This window comes from Colletotrichum jinshuiense, chromosome 7 (assembly GCF_051148585.1).
Source record: "Colletotrichum jinshuiense chromosome 7, complete sequence".
Lineage (NCBI taxonomy): Eukaryota > Fungi > Ascomycota > Sordariomycetes > Glomerellales > Glomerellaceae > Colletotrichum > Colletotrichum jinshuiense.
This window is the reverse complement of record NC_139314.1, coordinates 4,128,278-4,153,835: the sequence shown is the minus strand read 5'-3', so window position 1 is coordinate 4,153,835 and position 25,558 is coordinate 4,128,278. Positions and strand designations below refer to the sequence as shown.

Sequence of the window (25,558 nt, the reverse complement as noted above, 5' to 3'; positions counted from 1 at the left end):
AGTCTGATTCCAAGGACACACTCATGCATGTTTAATATTCTAACTGGTACATTAATTCACATCGTCTTCTTTAGTCGCGCCTATTCGTCGACGTGTGCGTGTACTCCAAGTATGTCTGAGGCACAAGGCCGCTAGGTAGCCACTTGTTCAACCTCGACCAACATCATGCGATGCCACATACCACGCCCTCATGTCGGGTTCCGGATCCGAGTCCTTGGGCCCTGCGAGACCTGTCACGCCCTGCACTGCCTTAGCTGGCATCTCTGCGCATATACCAATATAGCACTAGCCGAGCTCTATACCCCACGGTCGACGACCGACCGCATGGGCTCGGATGCACTCCTGGTGCAGGTTCCCTCGCCTCCTTCCCCCTTACCTTTGCCCAAGCCCGAGCCTCACGGGGTGCTGCTCTAGGACATCGTGGGGCCCTCTCTTCCTGCATGTGCTTTGTGACATGAAGCTAGCGTCGTCCCGATTCATCGTCATAGAGACCCGAAATCTTGTAGAATAAGAGGACGGAAGAATTTCAACTTCCAAGACTTGACGTTGAAAAGGCCTGCAAGCCACCTCCAAGAGCCTCCGTGCCCCCTTACTTCCCGACCCCTCTGCTGTCTTGGTGGTCGTCTCGGCGATCAAATCGGCGCATTCTACCACCACCTGTTGCGCCTCATGCCAAGACAGCCAATTCAAGCCTCGCTTCTTGGGTTGTATCTGACCTGTTCCTCCTGACGATCCGGGATGCCACCCAACGAGATGCATCGTCAGCAAGCCGCCCCGTGGTTGCTGTTCCAGTGTATGAACAAGCTCGACGCAGGTTCGTGCAGAACGGCGAGCAGTAGGGGCTCGTATGATTCAAGGGTTGGTCGTGGTATGGGCTCCTTGACGCCATAATCTGGGGGCAGAGGTCGGGTTTGAACCTCTCTTCATCCCTCTCTCCCACAGCAAACTGCCCAGTCTTGAATAGCAAATGATCGACTTCCCACGATTTTCAGTGAACGGCGGTGATCGCAGAGTCGTTCGTATGACATTCGTCACAAATTCCGCCTGGCCCGTGGCCATCATGGTAACAAGTGAGCCCATTACTGTTGATGCTAATGTCGATTTCATTCTGCAGTAGTGTAAGTCAGCTCGTTCACGACCAGCACGGGCGTCCAAGCCTGAGACACGAGCAACGCGGCGTTGAAGACCTCATCGACGATCTCGAAGACCTTCATTGGGGCAAAGAATACTTCACCTCGACCCGCGACCAAGTCCCCGACGTCACGCAAACTCACAAAAACACCGGCCAGTCCAGATACCGACGCTTAGATCGCCAAAATGTTGTCACTATCCGCAGCAACAGAGCCACGCTTAAGACCGAACTCTCTATACGCATACGCCTACCATGTCGCACGAAGGCTAGTACCTCAACCCCGTTCATATCAACTGAACGCCAATAGCACGTTATAACGCGACTCTGCCCACTACGATGGTTGGGCCATAAGACAACAAGCCCTCCTAACATGCCAAGAACAACCAAAACATTTGCTACACTTGTACCATGTATACTTACACCAACGACGACGAACATATGGTGAAATAAAGGACCTTGACGGGAGAGAAACTTGCTATTACTTCCAAGACCCCCAAAGGACATGACTTGGCGCTCCAGGGCAAGCTGTCAGGACGGCGGGGTGCCTGTCCTTGACCGCAAGACTATGAGCGGTGACCAAATGTGGAGGCACCCAAGACGGTTGTCAAATTTGAGAGAGCAAACAAGCTAATCTTCATCGCCCCGTATCAATATAGGCCAATACCTGATGTGGAATACTGGCTTGGGCCAGGCATACCATGGAACCAGTCACGAACCCCTCGGCGGCGCGGCCGTCCAACCATCGCAAAACCGGGCAGTCTCTCCTTTGTCCTCCCACAGCCAAACAAACCCCGTCCCTCCGCATTCTCAAAACATCAAATACAAGGGATACCGCGAATCAATGGCGATCTGGAGCGGCAATGGATTGGCGGGGTATTTCGTTCGTAGACGCTGAAACCCCCCGTAGGAAGAGAATCCTTCCCGTCTTTTGCCATGGCCTAATCGTCTGGTTCGTCCGGAGGCCCGTCACGCTGCCGTTCTCGACTTCCCGCGCACGGAATCTTTACTGCGGCGGGAGGCAGATGATCGACTTGAGCGGGTTCCAGACTTTTCGTTGGAATCCAGGCAATGGATGCGCACCGCGAATCCGTGGTTGGATTGGCTCGCCCGGCAAGTGACCTGCAAAGCTGCTGACCATCACTTGCCCATTAAATCCGAGATGGACACCCACTCAGTCTGCAGCGAGGGCGGCGGGGAGGTGGGAGTCCCCGATTAGACAAAGGCGGCGAGAATCGCATTGTGATTTGCAGCCCAACAGACAAGTTTTCGCAGCCAATATCGCCTCAATCGTAGCACACACTTTGCTTGGCATCCGCCGAGACCAGGGCCTGGCATCGGAGTGCCGAAGTTCCATCGCCTCCTCGGCGCGAAGATGGACGCTGCAGTATAGATGAAATGGACTCGTGTGGTTGATCGTCATAATGCGAGATAGTACCGTAATACCGTCCCCCCGATTCAGAGTTATGCCAAGAAGCAGAGCGGGAACTCAATGCGTTATATGTCGCCCAAGCGACTTGTCCTCATTGGAGGGTTTCGATCTTCAGATGAGATGAAGGGCGCCATTTCCAGTCGCGGTCATTTCTCCCAAAAACCCTCATCCCAAGCAAGATGCGGTGACAGAATTTCCCCGTCGCGACGAGAAACCCGCCCCCCCCGGCCGCGCGCCGCAGAAGCGCGAAAGGAGGACGGGGTCCGACTCAGCGTCTCACTCACGCGGTGGATTCATCTCTCATCTCTCTCTTTCGCCTGCTTTCCCCCCCCTGGCCAATCCCTCTTGGCACTGAGCCCTTGCTCGAAATCCATCCATACATCCATTCTTCCCTTCAGCCACCCCATCTGCACCTCGGTATCCCGAGCCCGACCGCACAGGCGCACACCCTGTTCTTCTCTCCCACCTTGGCCATCAGCCGGCGAAGGGGAGGGGGGCTGCGAACCGCACCGTGCAGGTCTGGGCAAATCTTGACGAGAGATGCCAGAGAACGCCAAGAGCCAGATGGCTTTTCCCGCATGCCAAGGCCGCCAATATATAGATGTGGTGAGGGTTGGGGGGGAGGGGGAGGGGGGGAAGATGGGGAACGTGGGCGGTAATGGGTGTGGATGAATGGAGACTTGTTCTCTTAATTTTTTTTTAGCGGCCCAAACACGTCGCGCCCATGGGGAATTATAGTTCTTGGCATATCGGAAAAGGGCTGAAATGATTTGCAATGTTCGGCAGCAGTCAGATGGAACGGAAAAAGTCAGGTACCCAAGTTTACGAATACGTACACGGAAAAATGCGTGCTTTGCGTGCTCTCGCCATTCAGACGTCGAGGCCCTCTATTTGCCAACTAATCCACAAAAAAAGAACATTCCTTCATCGCCGTCATCGTTCACTCATGATCCACCAATGTGATGAGAGATGTGAGAAATTAAAGTTTAAGAATTGGTAAACTTGTACGTCACATGACTATGGTCTCGATGTTCGCCGGCCATTCAAACAAACCCTCGGTCCTCCGTCCTCTGTTCTCGGTCCTCAAATCCGGATTCTGCGGGTTTCACGTCTGGCCGAACCGCCTCCCATCTCGATTGCTTCCCCCCGTTTAGGAGAGGGTCTTGGCAGCCCAGCCGAGCTGCTTGGTGCCGCCGTTGAAGACGACAAAGGCAGCCTTGAGGGCGACGTCGCCGAAGATGGAGATGCCGATGCCGGTGTTGCTCTGCAGGCCGCCGAAGCAAGTGCTGGTGCTGATGGGGGCGTAGTTCATGTACGAGGCGGGGATGGTGACGCGAGCGGTGCCGACGCCGAAGGTGAAGGCGGGGATGGTGGCGGAGCAGGGGAAGGTGTAGCCTCCCTGGGAGGAGTCGTACTTGGCGCCGGTGATCTGCTTGTAGTAGGCCGTGACGACGGCGCTGGGGAGCAGGAGGAGGGTGGTGCCGGTGTCAGCAATGCCGGTGATGGAGCTGGAGACGAAGCTGGCGGAGCCGACCTGGTAGCCGGAGGAGGTGAACTGCCACCAGCCGTTGGCGCTGCTGACCGTGGTGTAGGTGACGGAGCCGGTGTAGGCGGTGGTGTCGATGTAACCGAAGTTGTACTTGCCGGCTGAAATCACGTATCGTCAGTATATCACAAAAAAACCTCCCCCATGGAAAAAGGAAGAATGCTCACCCTTGCCGTGCTTCAGGTCGGCAGTGAAGAGGGGCGAAGTCAGGCTGGACTTGGCCGTGTCGAAGAAGGTGTTCTGCTGGGTCGGCTCAACGGTGTTGATGTTGCTGAAGCCGAGGCCGAGGAGACCGTCCAGGTCGCTCTCGGAGGTGAAGGAGTCGGACACGGTCGAGGCGGCCTCGACGGCCTGGCCGGTGACGGTAAGACCGCCGACGGTGACGGTGTCCTTGTAGACGATACCGCTGGAGCTGGAGCCATCACCGTACGTGATGGACCAGGTGGCGCCGGAGAGGCGGGACGCGGTGGTGGACTTGCTCGGGTCGTAGACGGTCTGGCCGTTGCGCTGGCTGGACGGGGTCGAGGTGGAGAAGACCCAGAGGTCGGACGAGCCGGTGTCGAAGTCGAGGTTGAGCGTCTGGGCCGGGGTGCCGATCTGGACGGGGCTCAGGTACTCAACGTCGTAGTCCTGGGGGTTGGCGGCGACGCTGCCGGTGGCGCGCTCGGCCAGGCCGCCGGCGGTGATGTTGGCGACGGCGTTGGCGAGGTCAGCGGGGAGAGCGACCTTGTACTTGCGGTAGGCCTTGGCCAGGGCGAGGGGGCCGTGGCGGACGTAGCGCGGGTTGCGGATCTGCTCGACGCTGAAGCCGCCGTTCTGCTGGGCGCCGGCGGGGAGGGCGGCAGCCGAGGAGACGAGGGCGAGGCCGGCCGTGAGGGCCGAGACGAAGGTGGAGCCAGTCATGGTGGGCGAAGAACACGAGAGATCGAGAGCAACGAAGCCGAGAGAGAGAGCAGAGGAGGAGATGAGGACGAGGACGGGAAGAGACCGATGAGGATGAGGAAGCAAGATAGAATGGGAGAGCGAGAGACGGGATGGTTTATATCCTCGTCGTCAGTTCCCCAATCCAGGCTGTCCGAACAGGAGATGGATCACTCTCCCGACTGGACTATGGCGACATTACTCGCAGCTGTGACTCCTTCACGAGCTTCCGATATTCGAACAACTAGGGGCATCATCAGGTCGACAACCATCACGATGTCCGGCACAAGCTAGCCGGGGGAGAATACCACCTTCCAAGAGGGAACATCGTGCCTTAGCCAGGCTGCCTGACACGACTCGATATGACGCGACATGGCTCAAGGTCCAATGCATCGTGGTTCGACGAGAGAATTGAGGGTCCAGATTTGGATGATTAAGGAGTTGTAGTATGCAGCCAGTAGCATAGCATGTAGGGCACAAAAAAAAAAAAACAGACCGGTAGATGATTACGCCGATCATTCACGGGAGTGACTAGCCTCAATAGAGGACTAGGGAGCTTGACAACGGACCCTCTCCTATAGTGCTGTAGCAAAGCCCAACCTATTCCCGGCCAGGGGAGGGGAACTTTTGACAAAAGCTTGTCACAAGAACAGGTTCCCAACGGCGGTAAACTAGATGGAAAACAGCAGGTCGGAGGTTCCGCCGCTCTCCGTACTTCTAGGGGCGGAAACTGAGATGAGAAGGAGAGACGAAATAGAAAGGCATATGACTGAGCAGCTGAATGGGGGGCCACCGCGGCGGGGAGGGGAGATGGGCGGACAGGAGACGGCCAATCCGGAGGCGGGACGGCATAGTCGTCTAGAGTGTTTTGGTATATCCTCGCGATAGCCCCGGAGTGCTCTCGAGTCGAACGTCAAAACCACCTACCTACTCGGGACATGGCTCCGGGAGTCGCATGTCCACATCACGGGCCATGGCCCATGGGGCTCCGAGGCGCAACCAGGCAAACCCATGCCCTCCGCCCTGGCCTGATGGCGAGCCTCACCTCCTCGATTGGTCTCGTTGGGCATTGCGCCTCGGTACATCGAAACAAGCTTTACCGCCAAGTCCCCACCCGCAATCCCGGAGGTGTGCCACAAGCTGTGATTGCGACCTCGAAACCCCCTGTACACTCACTCCATGTTCGCCCAGTCCGGGGCCGTCCAGGTACGAGATCGAAGCCAAGACGGGAAGGAAGGCAAATACCTGGGGCGGGGGATGCTTGAGGGATTCACTCTGCATATTCTCTGTGTCAACGGTTCCAGAGGGCGGGATTCGGCTGTTCGCTGCCATCTTGGCGATACCGGCTTGTCGACCTGTCATGACGTGCTGCGGCTATTCCGGCCTGCACCCTGCCTCTCGTAGCATTGGTTTTTCTCAAAGGAGAACGCGTATTTGCCCAGCGGGGTGGTGACTGGGGGGGGGAGACGAGGTTGCCCTTTGCAAAAGTTCGCGTGCATCGTCAAGCTGAATACACACACACACTTTCGACGAAACGTTGTCGATGGCGCGAACTCTCGTGGCTCTGGTCCTTTTCACATTCCTCATTCATCTTCGCGTCCGACGCCTCGTCATCGCAGAAGAGGGGAAGGGTAGGAGAGCGGCGAGTTGCCTCAATGGCGACGTTCCAAAGGTCGATGCCGACCGAGCCGGTTCCCCCATGCTGTAGATAAGGAAAACAGACGAGTCTCTGAAAGGAGGCGAACCACTCAGTCAGTTCCCCCTTCCCAGGGGGATCGCGCGCAATCTACCCGCACCGCTCTGCCGAAAGGAGCGCGATAAGCATTTGGTTGGCGAAAGTCAGAGGAATAAGCATGATTGGAATAAAGATTGCGGCGCCGCAGAACCTTCAGCTACCCCAACTTGGGTCTTCCCTGGAGCGGTCACTGCGGTGGCTCTTAGGTAAAGCGGCGATTCCATTACGTACCGCGAAGCAACTTAGGTAATGCCATCCATTGCCTTTATCGCCGGCCCACCCGTTTGCCGGTTCAAGCAATCCTCCCTGATTAATAGCAGTGTGGAGTGGAGCTTAGTTCAACGTCTTTGTTGCCCGTGCTTTGTTGTTGTGATGATCTGCGTCCTTGTCATTTGAGGGTCCGTCAACGGCCGCTGCTATAGAGCCCCCCCGGATACGACACACGACCAACTAGCTCCCTGACTAACCTAACCTCACTGAGCTGCAAATGTCCCGCCGTTGTGTGCTCGACCACTTGGCCGACTGGCGGCCCGGACGCTACCGCATGTCACTGGTAACCAACTCCTTGTTCTTAATGCATTGTCATTAGATGAATAGTGAATATACCCAGATCGCGACCTATTGATACAACAACCATACAAGGGCCCTCGACCAGACCCGCCAGGCGATGGAAAAACAGCCAAAAGAATCTCGATGAGAACTAGTATCTGAAGAGTGCCCAACGCCGATGAACGGAAAGGAAAGAACCACAACCAAAGACTCCCCGTCGCCTCTTCGCGACAACCAAATGGGTATGATGGAAACCAGAAAAAATCAGCGATATCCCGCCACGCTGGGCCTGGGAGCATGGCCCTTTTCAATCTTTCCGTTGGCGGCTAGACTGCCGATGGTAATTCGTCGGTTCTTGAAATCGCCGCCGCTAGCGATCCTTCCTTGAGGCGCCTGAGGGCTTCCGCCCTCCAGCCTCAAGCTGCCTCCCAGGTGCATACGCCTTGCTTGTCCCGCCGTGAATGCGCGGTCGTTGCGGAAGTCGGGCGGCGAGCAGGTGATGGGTGGGGAGAGTCTTCGCTCCGCGCTGGCCCGTCGCTGTCGGGAAATTCCGTTGGAGTTACTAGCCAAAGGACCCGAGAAGCTGGACGATGCCCGATGGTTTGAGGACATGGAGTTAACCGAGGAGATGCGCCTTGTGTTGGATCCTCCCGCACCCGATACGGACGAGATGCGGCGGTGTTCGCCCCGGACCTTCTTCATGGAGTGCAAGGCCGATCGAATCTTTCTAGGATCGATGCTGGGAGACTCCGAGTCGGATTCGGAGGCATTGCGCGACAAGGGCGGGTTATTCTCGTCGGCAGAAAGTCCCGACAGGGATACTCTCGGGGGCGGGCTGGCCCTCGCAATTCTAGAGCGGAAGGCCGGCGGCGACAGGTTCGAGGAACGGTGCACGTCCAGAGCGCGCAGGGGGAGCACGCGATCTCCGCTGTCTGAAGATGGAGAGGAACCCAACGGCAGCGACATTGTCGGCACTGGCACAGTCGGAGATCCAGAGCCAATGGATGACACGCGGCCCTTGGTCAAGAAGCCGGCCTGGAATCTGTTGGGCTTGGCTAGTGGGATGGCCGAAGACTCCGGAAGCTCCAAGGTCGGGCTCGTGTCGGAACTGGGCGAGGCCGTTCGCAAGTAGGATGGGAGCGCCGGCATCCTCAGCGTTGCCTTGTCCGGGGAACTGGTCTCTGGCGTCGATTCGAACTTCTTGGGTGTCTTCTCGAAATCCGCCAGCGTTCCCTGCTCTGTCTCATCATCCCTCCAGCGCACCCCTCGCTTTGCCTCGGACTTTCTCCTGACGGGCGTGAACGAGATTGCCTTGCGGGGACTTCTCGGGGCACCCGCCTTCCTACGACGGGGTGACGACTTCATCGGAGAAGCATGGGGTTGAGGCTCGGGCTCTTGAGGTGGGATGAAAGCCGGTTGCCGGATAGGAGAAGCGTTGTTGATGACTGCCTTCTTGCGCTTCGGAGTACCTCGCTTGCTGGGAGAGAATCTTTCCACGGGGATTTTGGCGCCGTCGGGCTTGACAACATGGGACGCTGCTGAGAAACCTGCTTCCAGCAAACGGTTGATAATTTGCTTTGCGTGTGTCACGGCGTCCTCCTCGTTCATCGCCAACGTATCCTCTAGCGACGCCAGAATATCGAACTGGGCAGTCAAAAGAACTTGAATCATGGCTGCATCTCCCACCTTGTCCATCTCCAGGACATCCCTGTTGGCTTCCCTTCCAAAGTTGGCCTTGAGAAGCTCGGCCTCGCGAGACAAAAGGTCAATCTCGGCAGCATCTGCGTCGCCCCCAGGCAGCTGCTTGATGCTGTGGTGAAGCGCAGTGTCAATAGCCCTCTCCCAGTTGGAGTTCTCCAGCTTTTGGTGAATGTGATGGCGGCTGTGCTCCAACTCAACCATTACGCCCTGGGCAGTCTTGCGGATGGCAACGAGAGGTGGGGGCATCGAGTCTTCGTCTCCCCTCTGGTCGCAGATGGTGTCAAAGGACGCAATCCAGGCGGAAAGAAGACCGATGCGCCTCTCGAAGGCCCTCAGCTTTTTCATGTTGTTGATCTTGTCCTGTCTATCATTGGCAGAGTTGTCGTAGGCCACACGGATGCGTTGGATACCCTCGCGGGCAACAGAGTCGCGCTTCTCCAATTGCTTGCGGAACTTGGCGTAGAAGATCTTCTCGGCATCCTTCTGCTGCGCCTTGAGCTCGTTGATAAGAGCAATTTGCTCGTCGATCTTGACCAAGAAGTCCTTGACGTGCCTGTTGACGTTGAAGACGTTGCGAGTGACCTTGGTCTGGATGTTCTTGGCGCGGTTGGCGTATCGGAGGGTGTTTTGTGTCTCATCGAAATGGACACTTGAAGGACTGACACACACAATCATGACCGTCTTGCAGTTGCCGCCGAGGGAGAATTTTAGGAGTCGAGTCAGTTTGCTGTTGCGATATGGTACGTGGTTGCGCTTGCGAGGGTCGCACAAGGCATTGATGCAGCTTCCCAGGGCCAAGAGGGATTTGTTGATGTTTGCGCCTTCAAGCAGGCGGTCGCCGCGATTTTTGGTGGCGCTGGCACGCTCGCTACCGGCAAGATCGATGATGCTGAGCGTGGCCATGGTGTGCGGCTCGTTGACGTCGGCGTTGCGGTCTTTCTGAGCGACATTGATCTGAAGAACAGCGTGGGATCGGGATGATGTTGCGTTGGCCTCGGTGGGCGATACTGTGCGCCACTCGTTGCCCTGCACAATCATGTCCATGACCTCCTGCACGTCCTTGGGGTGGTGGCTCGTCAGGCCGGCGACCGAAACAACCTGGTTCGTGTCCTCCCGAAGCATCAATCCCTGCTTGCTGCCTCCGGGAACCAACAGGTCGCGGATGGTCTCGTTGTAGATCTCAAGGTAAGACAGAGTGATCTCGGTGGTCTTTTCCTGGCTTCGCTCGTTGATCTTTTCGAACAGTTCTTGCATTGTCATGAAGATGATGCCTGGATGCTGTGATGTGCCGGTAATGGTATGCGTCTTGCCGCAACCGGTGGCACCGTAGGCGAAGACAGTGGCATTGTAGCCGTCGAGGACGCTGTCGAGGATTTGCTTTGTGGTGCCTTCGTAGACGTCGTTCTGGGTGGCATTCTCGTCGAATATTCTGTCGAACATGAAGGTCTGATCCTTGACCTTCTTGCCGTTGGGCACAACAGATCTCCCGAATCTGTGGACAGGGTTGTCCTCGGGCGGGTCGAAGACTCTGTGGAAAGGGTGTCAGGAAGGGGGGAGAAGTAAAAGATTGCAGAGATATGTAGCACTCACAAGCATCTGTCGTCGACGACCTTGATGACAGGTCTGATACCGCCCCTCTGGAGCTTAGGCGGCGCGGCGGCAAGAGAGCCGTCGCCGAGGAAGACGGTGCCCTCGTCATTGCGAACTCTGCACGCAGTTAGTGTCGCAGTCCTAGACTCGCATTCTCACTCCCACGGCTCTACATACAGTTGTGCAGCTTCTCGGATCGTGAACGGTCGCACTCGGACTAGATGATTGCCAAGGTCAGTATTCACGCGCAGCAGAGACGAGGCAACGACGGGAAGACGAACTTGCGACCGAGATGGAGGAGGCTCCAGGATCAGCGACCATGTTTGCTGTTTGTTGTCGATTTTCTGTATCTGTATCGTGTCGTCTGTTGCTAATGGTGGCCGGGCTCGTCCCGTCTGCTCAATCCAAGCTTGTAAACAAGTCGAGCCTCCTGCGTCCCAGTTTGGGGGCGCGCAGCAAAAGGGTGAAATCAAGAAATAAACAAAGCCGCTTTGCAGCGCGGACCAAGCATGCGAAAAAGGGCAAGGGAAAAGATTAAGAGAACAGGTAGAGAAGCAGATGTGCTGTTGTTGGTTAGTGAGGGAGGAAGGAGCTCTCTCTCTCTCTCTCCTGCGGCCGGTCGAAGAGGGAGAGTGGATGTGCGAAGGCGATGCAGCTGCAGATGGATAAGAGATTATGAGAACCAGACGTGGACGCGGACGTGTGAATGTCTTGAAGGGTCCCACGTAATTCTCTCTCGGCTGGGGCTGGAGTGAGTCGTGACTGACTGACGTTTGTTGTTTTTTTGGGACGGCCGAGTGCCGCCGTTGTCCCTGACGACCGGGAGCCTCTTTAGCGAGGAAGGTGTGGAGCACCGCACCCGCTTTCTCTCTGTCGATGCTCCACTACACGTGCGCAATCGCGAATCAGGGTCGCCCGTGCCTGTCAAGCCACATCCGACTAGTGGACCCGAGAGGGGCCGAGGTGGGCTGAGATGGGATGAGGCTGGCGCTCACTCTTTCAGCCACAAAAACAATGAAAAACCTCGGAGACAAAGAAGGCCTCTCCAAACAAACCACCACCATAACACGCCCGTTGCACATGAGACCAGATGAAATCCCATTAAAAATTCCACTTGACTGGAGAGTAATCTGGGTACTAGGTAGGCTATGACTCTTGCTTGGCCATTGTTTTGTTGCTTCGTTTCACTTCGCTGCCCATCCATCTGTCCCATCCCAGAACACTGTCGAGACAACACCAGCCACAACCGCAAACATCCCACCCCCGTCATGATGCTGGTTGCCCACACCGTCTTGTCCCCTCCACTGGATGACCTCTTCTATGCAGGCCTGGTCGGGTTCTAGTTCCCATGGCCCCCAACAACCCCAGGCGTGCTCGTGAACGCCGTCCGGTTGCTGACGCCCTGCTCGTCCCGTCCCAACAAGAAGCTCTCGGGGGGTCCTAGGTACGACTTTCTCACACCACCGAGATCAACCACAATCTTTTGCACAACAATGTTTGGCAGAAGCGCCCAGATTCGAAGCGTGTACGCGCCCTCCTGAACGACATTGAACGTGGTTGTCGTGTGATTGCCATTGAGTCCCCACACGGCGTCACCCACGGCATACCCCCATCCTTCGGGCATGCTCTGGCCCTGCGTCTTGCCAACCGGCTGCACCGTCGTGGGCTGCGGCTCGTCGCCGCCTGTTGGATAGAGAGAAATGCCATATTCCAGAGGGTTGCCGTCGCCAAGGTAGTTGGCCGCCGGTGAAATGTACAGCGTGACATTGGCCTTGCTCGTGTTGGTGAACAAGTACAGGTTGTATTCCAAGGCCGGGCCCTCTCCGAGCTTTACCTTCTCCGACTCTAGCGGGTACAAGCCTACACCACCCAGCGTGCGACCGTAGTTCTCAAACACGTGATACTCGAGCTTGTTGCTGCCGCCGCTGCTTGAGTTTGACGGGCTGTTGCTTGTCGGCTCGATAATGTTTTGATAATGCGGGCCTTCGATAGACACATGCCCATCAGACTCGACAAAGCCCTTAGTGAAGTTGGAGGGAACCGCGCGGTTGACCACCGGCACGATGACCCGCTGTCCCTGCCCGGCATACCTCTCCACGTCGCGACACGGCGTCGTGACGTTGATGTAAACCTGTGTCGCGTTGGGTGCTGCAGGCGCATTCTCCCAGTCAATCGAGATCCAGACACGGCTGTCAGTGCCGTTGTCACCACCAACACTGCCGCTATACTGGGACAGCTTGACCCACGGTTGCCAGGGGCTGGCCTCCCAGGGGCACGACTTAGTACCGCGAGTGAAGACCTCAAAGTAGCGCGTGATGGCGCCGTAAGGATCCAGAGGGGGCACAGCAAGATCGTTGGCCGAGTTGGTGTGCCATTTGTCGTCTCCTTGGACACTGGCGTTGGAGCCCTCGACGCCCACACCGATTTGGCCGCCCAGCGAAGGGAAAGCTGTCTGGACGTAGCGCATATCAGGGAGGGTGTTTCGCATGGGCTGCTGCCAGTAACCGTCGTAGCCAAGATGTGTTTCTATTAAGCATCAGTGTCGTCCTCTTATAGGGGAGCTGGGCTCACTTACGATCCAGCATGTGCAGCCATTTGCCATCGAGGAGTTCGTTCCACCTGATGGTCAGGCTGGCGTCCGCATCGAGCAGAGCCCTGGACTCATCAATGACATCGTTGGCCAAGTTTCGCTTCTGACCAGCATACAGCTGGTTCCTTGCTCCGTTTATCTGAATCTTGTGAAGGATCTCACCCGCCGAGATTGGATGCAGAACCATCTCAAAGAACGCCGCTTGGTACTCTTCATCCAGAGAATCATATACGGCCTGCGCTGCCTCATGAAGAACAGCCCACTGCTCCAGCACGGCGTCCGCCTCGTTGTAGTTGATGACGGAGTAAGTGTTGGGCTCGACCAGCTCGAACTTTCTGCGGGCGGCGTACATGCCGTACCGCGTCAGGATATCCGTGATGTTGGACGCGTGGTTGCCGCCAAACTCCCTGCTGGCCCAAGACCCAAGCCACTCCTCCGTGCCGTCGGCGCCCCATCGCTCCGTGTCGTATGCGAGGTCGAAGAAGTGGCTGATGGGGATCTCGAGGGGCTTCAAGTCGCCGACGTTGACAATCCAGATCCTTCGGGCGTTTCGCGCATAAGCCAGGGACATCTGCTCCGCCGTCTTCTCCAACTGGATGGTGTTGATCCACTTGTAGTCGCGCGGGTCGCCGACGTAGTCAAAGTGGTAGTAAACACCGGCGCCGCCGCTGCGTTCAGTCTCGTTGGCCAGAGGCAACCTGCGGACATTACCCCAGTTGTCATCGGCCCAGAGAAGGGTGATGTCTTCGGGCACGTGCAGTCCCTTCTCCTGGTACGACTGGACTTCTTTGTAGAGACACCATAGCGACGGAACCTCCGAGGCGTCCTCAATCTCGAGTCCTTCGGCGATAATCTTCCGCTGGTTTTGTACAAGCTCTTCCAGCATCTCAACGATTGCCTCAACGCCCAAGTTTCCTTCAATCGCCGTGTCGCCCGTGCCCCGCATGGCCATCGTCCACAAACTGTTGCGAGAATACGGCTTGGCGCGCTGCACGCCGTATCGGAAGTAATCGTCAATGGTTTTGTTGTTGAGATTGTACGCCCACTGGCCCTGGTAAAATGTTCTGAACTCATTCTGGGCACGCATCAGGGGCTCCGTGTGAGAGCCGCCAAGGACAACCTCGTACGCATCGAGGAGGGGCTGGTTGAGCGGATCATCGACATAGACCATGCTGCCCCAGAGCGTCGGCCAGAGGTAATTGGCGCGGAGACGGAGCAAAAGCTCGCTCACCAGGCTGTAGAAGTGGTAGTTGTATCCTGCGGCATTGTTCCAGGTATCGTTCCATCGAGTTCTGTATATATATTAGCGTTGGAGATCAGTTTGATAATATCATAACATACGAAACCCAGCTGGACAAGCCCGGCTGCTCATCATTGAGAAAGAAACCACGGTATTTGACTGAAGGCGATCCCTGGACCTTACGTTCGGGCAGAACGTAAATCTCAGTCGCCCTCTTGGTAGGGACATCGGCCCAGAAGTACCAAGGGCTAACGCCAATCTGCTCGCTTACGTCGTAGATGCCGTAGATGGTGCCTCGAGGATCGCTGCCAGCGATGACGAGAGCGCGAGAGCATCCCGGAATGGGGTCCTGGACCAATTGGCTTACAAAAGACTCCCATTGTCCCTCGACTTCGCTGGCGTTGAGCTTCTGAGCTTTGATGAGGTCATCGATAACTTGAGAATGTCCAATGGTTCCAGCGATTATGACTGTGCTTCCGGGCGTCGAGTCGGTGTAATTGGGTCCGGAGAAGGACTGTTCATCTTGGACGCGGTACTGTAATGGTCAGCATCCAATGTTCTCTTGTATCTTTCTTTAACCCAATCGCGGAGATTGGTGCCACACTCATTTACAAAGCAAATTGCAGGGAGGAAGTTCGAGAAACGTACAACAGTGTTGTTGCTGACGTCTACCGGAGAGAAGGTGTAGGTAGCAGGCTCTGAACCGTTCGCACCGTTGCTGAGTGTGTAATTGGTACCCGTGACGCGGCCAAAGTCCAACGCCAAGTCACCAGCAGCTCGAATGACGCCCCAGTAGTCATTGCTAGACACGAGAATCTGGCCTGTCCCAACATCCCCGCCGGCGATCTGTAGGGTATCCGAGCCGCCAGTAAACGAAATGATTTGCTTTTGCCCCAGAGCCGACACCAGAGGCGCCAGGCTCGAGAGCGCCACCAGCGAGATGGACTTGAGGTTTACGAGAGCCATCATTGCTGGACAGACTCCGTCTTTCGGACCAGAGTAACAAAACTTCTGGAGTTGGCCTGGCCGTTGCTCCGAAGAAGATGGGGTGTCGAACGCAGATCGTGGCCTTGGCAAGCTCACGTCTCGAAATTGTACACCTCGTACGGCAAACGAGGAGCGGAGAGCACGGTAACGATCGAAGAGGAGCGACAGGGTTTCCGGGATGAGCTCTAGCTATTATATAACTACAAGATTACGTAGAACACCCAGCTGGGTGGCACGATACAACCTTCTGACCAGGAACGGTTGGAGAACCAGCCTGGGATGACGATTCCATGGGGAAGCAGATTCAACAGGCATGGCGAGGTGGGATCGAGCAGCACAAGCAGCAGTCTGATGACAACAACGACGCAGGATACAAATTTCACGGCCAATAATGGCTCGAGGAGCGCAAGCAGGGACGTCAGGGGACGGGGTAGCAGCAGGCTAGAGATGGGATGGCCGTGCCTGAGCGACGGGTAAAAGGGCCACTTCCAATATTCTCGTAATAGGCCATCGAACGGGCCGGCGTGCTTCTCGCCTTGGCCCCAGTTGGAAGAAAAGCCGTTGTTCCACCAGTGACGGAACCCACGAGACCCCAACCTCCATAATGCTTGAGTCGAGCTTCCCCGCAGCGCGGCGCGCCGGTTGTTCGAAGCGAGCGGCTTCCAAGGGTTACCCCACGCGGTTGATCGGACCAGCCACATTTCTCTCAAGCTAGGAGACAACTACCGAAGACAAAAGTTGCCGCAAGGAATATAAGTCCGGCCCTGGGCCTACCCTTCATTACCATCCAACCCATTGAGTCCGCCAGCTGCCAGGCGGGAATCCAGGAACTCCAACCACTTCATCACCAAAACTTTAGAACGGATCTAACAAGGACGCAATGACGGGACAACTACTCCAAAAAAGCAGTCCATTTGGAGATTTGTTGATCTGCACGATATCACGGTAAAATGGCTGCGGGGAAACACCATCCGTGGCATCGGAAGTGGGGAGGTTGCATTTAGCCGCAAAGCCAACATCTCCACGTAGTATTTGTCTATGGGAGATGCGAGCAGGATATCCCTGACCGCCGAGTCGCCCAGCCCCATGCTGTTCTGGTTCCCTAATTACCCGGCCGCCCCAAAGATGCGAGGATAAGACCATTACAGATTATTCCAACAAGTGCCTCGCCTCGACGGCTTCGGCACCCTTTGCCGATTTCGCCCATAGAAACCATGTACCTTGTCGACAGAACCCTCGACGCGTAATCATAAATTTGCAATGATTTGTGGGAATGCGAAGCCAGGGTCGTGATGTGAACCCCCAAAACCCACGATAGTTGTCAAAGGCCTCGGCTTAGTTAGGCGTGCTGGAACAGGCCATATCATCTCCCCAGCTCATCGACGGCACACTCATGCTTCCTGATATCTTCATCTCGCTGTAACATCCCCTCGCCCTTCCTGCTCCCTCTCTCTGCTCTCTTCAATAGCGAATACACCAATGACGGAGGGAATCAATGACGAAACAGGCAGACAACCGTAACGTTGCCGCCGGCGAAGGTGCCCAATGCCATGCATCACTCTGGTTGCTGCACACTTGAGCGGTAGTGGACCTTGAACACATATGCAGACGTCGAGCCCTGGGAAAACGACAAGTTGTTAACCGTTTCGGCCTCAGCCTCGATCCAAACACGATGCGTTATGATGGTGCCGAACTGGACGACGGACGTCGTCTTCGGCATTAGGCTAGACTTGTGAAGGCCTGACTGGTCGGTATACCGGCACATCATATAGTCTCGCACCTCAAGGAGTCTTTCTTCGTCCGTGACGCCAGACATTGGCCGTGTGTATCTCATCAAGAGCTCCGACTCTGTACCGTTGACAGAGATCTCGTCGAATATCCCTGCCCAAGGCCGGCACTGCGAGCCATCCCATTGAAGACCGCAAACGATCCCAAAGGTAACCCTTTGTAGTGGGAATCCGAATGAGATGGTGAAAGTGTGTGTCGCAGCAAAATTGTCGCGGCCATGGCAGTTAAAGACAAAGTCGGCGACGGAAGACTGTTCGTATGCCTCGGACGGGTTCGCTGTTGTCGCGACAATCATGTTCTTGAGCTCCGAGTCGTACGTGAATCCAATTTTTGCTCCGATGAAGGACGCTAGTCTCTTGGTCTCGTGTGAATATAGCGATTTGCGGATGTAAGCATCAAACGTCTCAATTGTCGCTTGGGTCCATTGCAGCCTGGAGCTGTAGGCATAGACCTGATCTGGGACTGCTCGTACGAATGTCGTTCCAACCTTCATTAGCCAGATCGCCAGCCATTTCGGGGAGCCTTGGGTTCGGACGCTGGTTTCAATACATTGAAGGCTTAAGGCGTAGAATACATCATTTCCGTTTGCCGTGTCCGAGGTGGAAATTGCGGGCATTTTCAGCTTTTGGGCTTTCACTCGCAGACCGTTGTTGGTGATTGTGAAGTCGTTATTGAACTGATACCGATCCCGATGTCTCATGAGCGTAGAGCAATGCGAGAATTCGGCAGGGGACTCGGCGAATATGCCGCTGAACTCGGGGGCGGAGCCCACTTTGTAGTCGACGTTTTGTTGCCATGCAAAGAGACTGAGGTCGTTCGTCTCGTTGGCAATGTGCTCCTGGAGTCGTTGAAAGGCCTTCATACCCTCGCCGTAAAGCAGAGGCATGTTTATATCGAATATGCCGAGGAGGCAGTACGCAATATCTTCCACCCTCGTGGTTTTGCGCCCGGCGGCCCAGGACATGCGGCGTGCTACTGGAAGTGATTGGAGGTCCGAGTTGTCTTTCAAGATGCTGATGTCGACCCGGGTGATATCTTGAATGATGGTTATCAAATCGTTCTTTTCGCCGATGAGATTCCATTTCTTGTCATAGAACTCGACCTTGTTGGAGGCTATCAGCTCCTGAAGAGTCCAACCCCGTGTGAACCATCGACATTTGGGCAGGTTCTCCCGAAGGTACATGTACAAATAGGTCCCGGCCAGTCCTTGAGGGACCGGGCTGAGATCCGACAGGTAGACGTAGCATATCTCGGCCGACCGATACCAGGCGTACATGGAGTTGATGGCCTCGGTCAGCTCTGCGCTGCTGCTCTTGTTGATGCAGCAGGTATCTACCCAAGCGTATTTGTATTTGGGGCGAGCCAGTTTGCAAGTCATCTTGATCTTGTTCCAACCTGCCTTTGCCTTGGCTGCGGTGGGGTTCGACATGTGCTGGAACTCTACCTCCTCCTTTCCCCATGTATGGGAAAGAATAGCATAAGAACGTGAGCCATTCTGTCGATGGTCAGCGACGTGGTGTAAAGTGAGTTTTTGGGTGTCGATTAGCCACATGGTCGACGCGGCGCAATGTGGCCCCTAGGTCTCTGGGACAGGATGCTTGATTGACCAGGGCCGCCGCTGGCAAGAAGTTGTCTGTCGGAATAGCTTTCTGCTCCTGGAATTCGAGTCTCTGAATGCCACCAAGACGCCAATGTGAGTCTCAGCCCTGCTCCCCCTTATTCAGCATTCACATGGATGGCCGAGTGAAAGGTGTAGTTGATGTGTCACGCAATATTGGTAGGTCAGCAAGGCTGTCTGGTCTGCCGAAGTTCAAAATTGGCCGCATTGCGCCAGCTATCTTGCTGCAGCCCCTCATCTCCTGCAGGACTTATGACCAATACGGATGCCGATGGGCAACCGCCGGTACACCCCCGTAACCAGAGGCTTTCAACATTGAAGACAAAGGTCACCAAGAGACGGCGGGCATTCTGGAGCATAAATCTGCCATAAAGTTCAGCGCCACAGCCTACGATGAGTACAGCGACGGAATTTTCATTGCATTCCTTACAGTTATGTACATCCCAAACCCAGCTACGCCATTGAAACTCCGCTCCGGTGGAATGCCGTCCTCGCCCCGAGTATAGAAAATCGCACCATTTGGTGAAGATGCGCCACTGGGAATCTTGTGCATCCGAATCGCGACGCCTCCATTCGACCTCCAACCAGTCCAGCACCGAGAGACTAGGAGGCGGGTGGCACGTAGGCGTATCTCGGTAACTGTGCCATGCGCTCCTCTGGGCTGATTTCCGCGTCTGCGTAGAACATCCTGACGCTCTTCTCCTTCTTTGACTTCTTGTCTCCCGCCGCCTCGTCCGCTGCCTCGTCCTCGGGCTTCTTCGCAGGCTTGATGCCTAATTCGGCCCTGCGAATAAGCTCCTCGATCTCATCTCCGTGTTGTGCTGCGCCGGAGACCAACTCATCGACAGTCGAGGCGCCTGGGTAGCCAGCCGGAGGAGCGCCGGAGCCATTCCAGAACTGGCCACCATACTGGGGCGGCCGTTGGGGAAGACCAGGCATTGCTTGCAGACCGCTCGTCGGTCTTGCGGGGAGGGTTGAGGGAGAGAACCCGTTGTAATTGCCTTGCGGGAAGCCCTGTTGGGGGTATGAGGGAGCGCCGGGCGCACCTCCAGGCGGGTAGTTCTGGTCGGGAGAGGCACCGTAGGGTGCTTGTGGCGGGGGGTACGGGGAGTTGTTCTGCGATGGAAAGGTCAGTTTCAAACGTGGTATCAGACAAAGAACACGCAAAACATACGAATGCGCCCGGGCTTGCGCTCGCAGGAGCGCCGCTGGCAGGGCTGCCGTTGGTGCCTGTAGGCTTCCCAGCGGCGAGGTTTGCGCGATGCTCGGCCAGGCGGGCCTTGAGCTCCTCGGGGGTTTCGACCTTGAGCTTCTTCCTGGGCTGCTTCGACTGGCCGGGCAAAGGATTTCCTGTGGCAATACGGCGGTCCTCCTGGGCCTGGTAGAAGTTCTGGATGATGCGATTCCTGTGCTGATCAAGGATGTCCTGGGGAATACCCTCCATACCAAAGATCTCGACATCGAGACCCTGTCGGTTCGGTAGCGCATTCTCAACCTGGGTGAGCGTCTCCTTGTGCACTTGGTTCAAATGGACGGAAAGACCTAGGGAGCAGAAACACGTTAGCACGCGATGGCATAGCCTGGATAGCGCATCTTGGACTGACCTCCGGCGGTGTTGAGTCGACGGCCACACCTGTCGCACTTGAAATGCTTCGCCTTCTGATGCGAAATAAGAAGCTTGAGATCTTCGAAGTCACGCTCGCCTGCGACAATGTTAGTGTATGCGATCTCGTCCCTCGAGGGGCACAGGGAAGCAAGGATGGACGTACAGTAGTAGCACCACGGGCGAGTGAGGACGTCCTCGACATCGGGGTGTCCGCGCTTCTTCTTGCCCATCGTGTCGGCTCGTCGTATCGCTTCGAACGAAGGTAAGTTCCGAGTAGCTGTTGATACTGATACGACAATCGGAATTGAATGGCGCAATTTGGGATGCGGTGGAAGAGGTGACGTTCGCGAAGAGGTACCGTGGCTGGAGGAGGGATTTGACGCGAGCTTGCTCAACCAGCAATTCATTGCACTTCTCGCATCGAGCCTGGAGAGCAATTGGACGCTAGCCGTCTTCGGTCTAGCTTGAGAAGCAATACCTGATTGGACTGTGGACTGGAATGACCCACACAGTAATAGTGTTATTCGGACTTTTGTTCACTGTATGAATACACTGTAGTCAGACCTCGGAGCCAACGCAACCACTGGGCGCAGCTCCTCCTCAGTACCGTAGAGCTCAGGTCAGTAAAGCCAGCTCAGACGGCAAGCCATAAACACACCAGACTCAAAAGCAGAACTTTGCATTCCCTGCCATCTCTGAGACCGGAAATTGTTGTTTTTGAAATCCATGTCAAAAAAACATTTTTAAAAACCCCCACATATCTCATCACAACCCCTTATTCCCGACGCCGGTGGGAGCATTTACGATACAGTCTCCAGGCGAGAAGTGAGAGGCGATCCGATGCAGCACTCTCCTACACGTAGCTGCGTTAGTCCTTTCACAGAGAAGAGCGGTTAGATCGTTGAGAAGACATTCTTTTAAAGAATCTATAAAACGGCCTGCGCTTCCGTAACTTGGAATTCATGTCCCTTCAATCCGAAGGTTCCCTGAACTGAGTAAGCATCACTGGAGCACGAACATCTTCACTCAAGAAGTAATGTTGGATCAGAAAATGGCAAGATCCATACCGGACGAGCTTTGGGTATCCATTCTGTCCCATCTGCCCGACTTCAGCTCCCTCAAAACCGCAGCCCTAATCTCCCCAACATGGTTCCGCTGCGCCCCTTCGGCATGTCGTCAGGTGCTCCTGAATGAGATAGGCCACCGTACACTCCCGGACGCCATCGTGGCTCTCGAGTCTTCCAAATTTGACCCAAAGAACCTCAATCTAGTCGCCGGCTTCAGCGACGAATACCTCAAAAGGCGACCTCCTATTCCTCCCACGATAAGCCTGGCCGATGGCGCTGCCCTCTCAGAGCTGAATAAATGTATTAGCCATCTAGCATCAAAACTCCAGGACATCGCACTGAGCCGTCTTGTCACGGAGCAATGCGGGCTCGCCAACGACCGCCAAGGTTGGCCAGAGCCGCCTTCTCACGCCGAGAAAGCCACGGCCGCTGAAACGGCTCGTTTTCAGAGAGCTCTGTACCGCTTTGAGACATATTGCAAGCTCTTCAAAGACCCGGAAGTTGTGAGATTCAACCTCGATGTTGTCAACTTTCAAAGAGTACACTTCTTCGAATCCTTAGCGCCTTGGGAGATGGAACAGCTGGTCGCCATACGAGACTTACTCGCAGCCGCTGTCATTGGTCCTCGTACGTCACCTTCCATTACCCTACGTGTTACTTAACATTGAGTTATGTGTATAGCAATGCGCGAGCTCGTGGAGCTAAGGAAGCGCGAGGCCCTCCAGACGCACCATTGCGGTCCGAGAAACGGGGCGCAGGTGGTATACTGGACTGCGCCGATCCTGCCTCCAAACTTGGAGCGTAGCGACTGCCACATCAACCAGAACCAAGCGCGGCTCTTGTGCTTCGGGGTCAGATTCCTCTACAAAGTGTCTACCTCGCCGGCCACTCAGTTTTATAAAATTCTCCTCAGCCTCCCGCAGCAACCGCGTTACGACAGCTACAACCGGGTGGGAGAGATATACTCGTGGTTCACCGACGCGATTGACGAATGCGTCGTCATGAGCAACATGGCGCTGCCAATCCACAAAGCCCTGTCGACTTTCACGACGGAGGAGTACAACACACACGTTAGACGCTCCCTAGTAATCGAAGACGCGGACAAGGGGCCCGAAGACGCTTGGTACTGGGCATATCAGTCATTTCCCGGCTCGAACTGCAACGACTTGCGGATGACAAACTGTCGACTCTTTGGCTTATTCCTCTGGGATTTGAGCCGGCTCAAGACCATCAACTTCTTCACGCGCGTCGACTTTTGGTGGTGGAGATGGGAGGGAGGTCGCCTACCAGACTTCGACTGGGAACTCGGTGTGCCGTCCCCCCCAATGTTATTCTAACGTTGAGACAAGCCAAAGGCTACCCCGTGCTTGTGGGTGAAAGGTCACATGACTGCTGTGCCTCAACCGTATACCATAGAAGCGGACTACGGCAGCAGGTTGAGGTCTCAGTGCATGAACGCCGGAGGTTGCATCTTGAATCTAAAAACGCTACGACTTTTTTCATTTCCAAGGCAAAGAAGAAGCAGGTAAGAAGCAGAAATCTTTAACGGAACAGACGAGGTGGGAAGTTCACTCAAGATGTTGGTCCTGATAGCCCCCCGTGCCACGACGAGCCGACAGAGACGAACAGGGCCAGGGAATAGAAAATGAGGGAAAGGCACAACCTGGATACCTTTTCCAGATTGATTGGAAGATGGAGGAATTGATGGAAAGGATGATATCAATCACGACAAAGAGAAAGAAGGCACCAAAGCCAAGGCTCGCCGCCAGCATCCTCACACGACCACTAGAAGCCTCCAACGACATCTAGCAACCTCAAACCGACTTCCCCTGACCCTGTGAGACAATGCACCAGCTCCACGAATTCGAAAAGTGAAATCGGGAACGCCAGCCAGCTTGGATGACGACAGGAGGAAGAACGGTCTAGTGCGGGCCCGGGTGCCGTATCGGGGGTCGTTGGACTCTACGAGGGGCGAGAGTAATCCCGCCCGCTGATTGGCCACTTGGAGGAGAGAGCACCCCCGGGGACACTCACCACATAAAACCCCCGGGTATCCCACCACCCTCCATTCCACAACCTCTCCTCCTCCTCTCTGCTTTCCTCGGTCTCATCAGAAAAACTTCCCCTTGGACCTCGAATCCTCCTCGACCATCGCTTTCCCTCACAACGAGGCCCCAGGAACCCATCAGGACCCATCACCTACCTCCTCGAACACCGACTGCCTCTGCACCGCCCCCCGAGCAGAGACGACAGGCCATCATCCTCTCATCCCAACCACTTCACCACATCGCTGCTTCATTCAGCCAGTAGGATTCCATCCACCATCCCTGGGTTCGTCCACCGACTCCTGAACGTCGCTCACCAGCACTTGGTACGACACAGCCATGGCTTTCATGCCCCTCACCTTCGGGGCTCTCTCAGAGTCGACCCAGCTGTCACGAGCAAGATCACCGGCCAGCTCGGGAAGCCAACTGCAGTCATGGATGCCACCATCGCGAGAGACTGCCTCCCCTCCCGGTTTCAAGATCGGACAGATCCCTCTCAGAGCACGCCATCGACCCGCGCAGGTTTCCCCCGGGGAGGTCTCGATCCAGTCGTTCCATGCTGCCGACCGGTTTCGCAGTGCATGGCATGCACCTGAAGAGCAGCCCTTCAATGTGCCCCCATCGCCTCGGGTGAAGCCTCGGTATGTGCCAGACCATCAAGCCCCCAAGCCGGGGTTGCGGAAATGCAGGCGCAACCCGGATCATGGCAGTCTCTTCGCAATTGGATCTTGGAGCAGCCCAAGGGTCGACCACGGAGACTACTATGCACCATCTGGACACATGAGCCGTCCTGGAACTTTCGACGATGGATCCTTGGTTACGAATGCGGCATACGATGACTTCCTCCTCTTCCCCGACGAGAACCTAGATGACTTTGAGGACCCCTCAATGCCCGCAGATTATGTATCGTCAACCCCCATGGCTCCTCGAATCACCAGGCTTCGCACACCCGACATCGCACCATTGTCGACTGATGTCCAATTCTTCCCCTGCCTCGGCGACGAGGCCGAGGAGGACAGGATCAATGAGGCTTGGTATCTCGCCGGTCGCGAGAGAGTCGATTGTCAACGTCAGTGGTATTTCCCGTAGAACTCACGATGCTTCATTCTGGAGTTTCGCCTCAATGGGCCAAAATGCTGACACGAGCGCAGTCGAGGATGCTCTGGCCTACATGACAGGCGTGGAGGGACGTAGACATGTGCTGAGGGACTCATCGGGGGTTCCGTGATGATAAAGTGATGTGTTTGGTTTTGAGTGATGAAAAATGATGCCGATTCCACCATGAACCTGGTCCCTGGGCTGTTGGTTTTGTGTCTGATCTGATGGTATTTTATGGGTGTTTGGCGTTAGGGCACGAGTCCGGGCTGATGAGCTGGATTTAATCTGCTCTGTTGTGATACGGTCTAGGCTGGGAATGATTGAGAATACTACGTGAGAAGTCGTAAAATGAAGATTTGATGCCAGTCGGCCCATCGTGATGCAGGGTTTTGTATGTTCTCTGCCTGGCCAAATAGGGCGTGAGGCAGCCAGGCATACTGTGAGGGCTCTCCGATGAGCACGTCAGCGCCGTGCCGCCGGGTGATGGTTGATCGATGCTTGCACGAACAGTGAGCGATAAAGTTCAGTGTATTTTACCTCGAAGTCTTTACACCAAGGGATCGGAAAAACAAAAGAGCCTCGGTTGTGAACTTTGGCAGTGGTCGAATGATAGGGTGAGAGGGATGAGAGGAGGATGGAAGGAGTGAAGTTGCCGGTGCAGCTGCGGAGCTTCTCACCGAAGGCACCAGCGCTTACCGAGACCGCCTCAGTAAGGCAGACTAGGCAAGCACCCCAGCCACATTGCATGCATTATTCGCCCGCCATCACACACTGCGAACCTGGAACTTCCTCCATTGACTTGGGATTTTTGGCATTGTCAAAATTTGTGTTTTATTTTGTTTTAGAAGACTACATCTCATCTAAGGGGTATCAGGTCCAATCCAGCAACTCCATCCAGCCATTTCCGCTTTTGCAT

The 25,558-nt window shown here is 55.6% G+C and overlaps 7 protein-coding genes across 7 annotated transcripts; 2 read left to right on the top strand and 5 right to left on the bottom strand.

The window, feature by feature from the left end:
- Nucleotides 1-3,711: 3,711 nt before the first annotated feature.
- Nucleotides 3,712-5,010, bottom strand: EsH8_VII_001086 (aspartic peptidase domain-containing protein; the record flags this gene model as incomplete). Its single annotated transcript, XM_083271219.1, has 2 exons — nt 3,712-4,208; nt 4,275-5,010. The coding sequence occupies 2 exons, from the start codon at nt 5,008-5,010 to the stop codon at nt 3,712-3,714; spliced, it is 1,233 nt and encodes a 410-aa protein (XP_083128776.1).
- A 2,566-nt stretch (nt 5,011-7,576) lies between these two features.
- On the bottom strand, nt 7,577-10,924 carry EsH8_VII_001085 (P-loop containing nucleoside triphosphate hydrolase protein; the record flags this gene model as incomplete). Its single annotated transcript, XM_083271218.1, has 4 exons — nt 7,577-10,541; nt 10,604-10,720; nt 10,781-10,820; nt 10,885-10,924. 4 exons carry the CDS (start codon nt 10,922-10,924, stop codon nt 7,577-7,579), a joined length of 3,162 nt encoding a protein of 1,053 aa, XP_083128775.1.
- Nucleotides 10,925-11,942: 1,018 nt separating this feature from the next.
- On the bottom strand, nt 11,943-15,402 carry EsH8_VII_001084 (uncharacterized protein; the record flags this gene model as incomplete). Its single annotated transcript, XM_083271217.1, has 4 exons — nt 11,943-13,129; nt 13,179-14,485; nt 14,535-14,968; nt 15,082-15,402. 4 exons carry the CDS (start codon nt 15,400-15,402, stop codon nt 11,943-11,945), a joined length of 3,249 nt encoding a protein of 1,082 aa, XP_083128774.1.
- A 1,573-nt stretch (nt 15,403-16,975) lies between these two features.
- On the bottom strand, nt 16,976-18,760 carry EsH8_VII_001083 (uncharacterized protein; the record flags this gene model as incomplete). The annotated part of the gene is made up of 1 exon (XM_083271216.1): nt 16,976-18,760. One exon carries the CDS (start codon nt 18,758-18,760, stop codon nt 16,976-16,978), a length of 1,785 nt encoding a protein of 594 aa, XP_083128773.1.
- Nucleotides 18,761-19,429: 669 nt separating this feature from the next.
- EsH8_VII_001082 (C2H2-type zinc finger protein) lies at nt 19,430-20,662 on the bottom strand (the record flags this gene model as incomplete). The annotated part of the gene is made up of 4 exons (XM_083271215.1): nt 19,430-19,942; nt 20,001-20,368; nt 20,431-20,529; nt 20,596-20,662. 4 exons carry the CDS (start codon nt 20,660-20,662, stop codon nt 19,430-19,432), a joined length of 1,047 nt encoding a protein of 348 aa, XP_083128772.1.
- An 821-nt stretch (nt 20,663-21,483) lies between these two features.
- EsH8_VII_001081 (uncharacterized protein) lies at nt 21,484-22,836 on the top strand (the record flags this gene model as incomplete). The annotated part of the gene is made up of 2 exons (XM_083271214.1): nt 21,484-22,126; nt 22,181-22,836. The coding sequence occupies 2 exons, from the start codon at nt 21,484-21,486 to the stop codon at nt 22,834-22,836; spliced, it is 1,299 nt and encodes a 432-aa protein (XP_083128771.1).
- A 1,047-nt stretch (nt 22,837-23,883) lies between these two features.
- On the top strand, nt 23,884-24,772 carry EsH8_VII_001080 (uncharacterized protein; the record flags this gene model as incomplete). The annotated part of the gene is made up of 2 exons (XM_083271213.1): nt 23,884-24,613; nt 24,696-24,772. The coding sequence occupies 2 exons, from the start codon at nt 23,884-23,886 to the stop codon at nt 24,770-24,772; spliced, it is 807 nt and encodes a 268-aa protein (XP_083128770.1).
- Nucleotides 24,773-25,558: the final 786 nt, after the last annotated feature.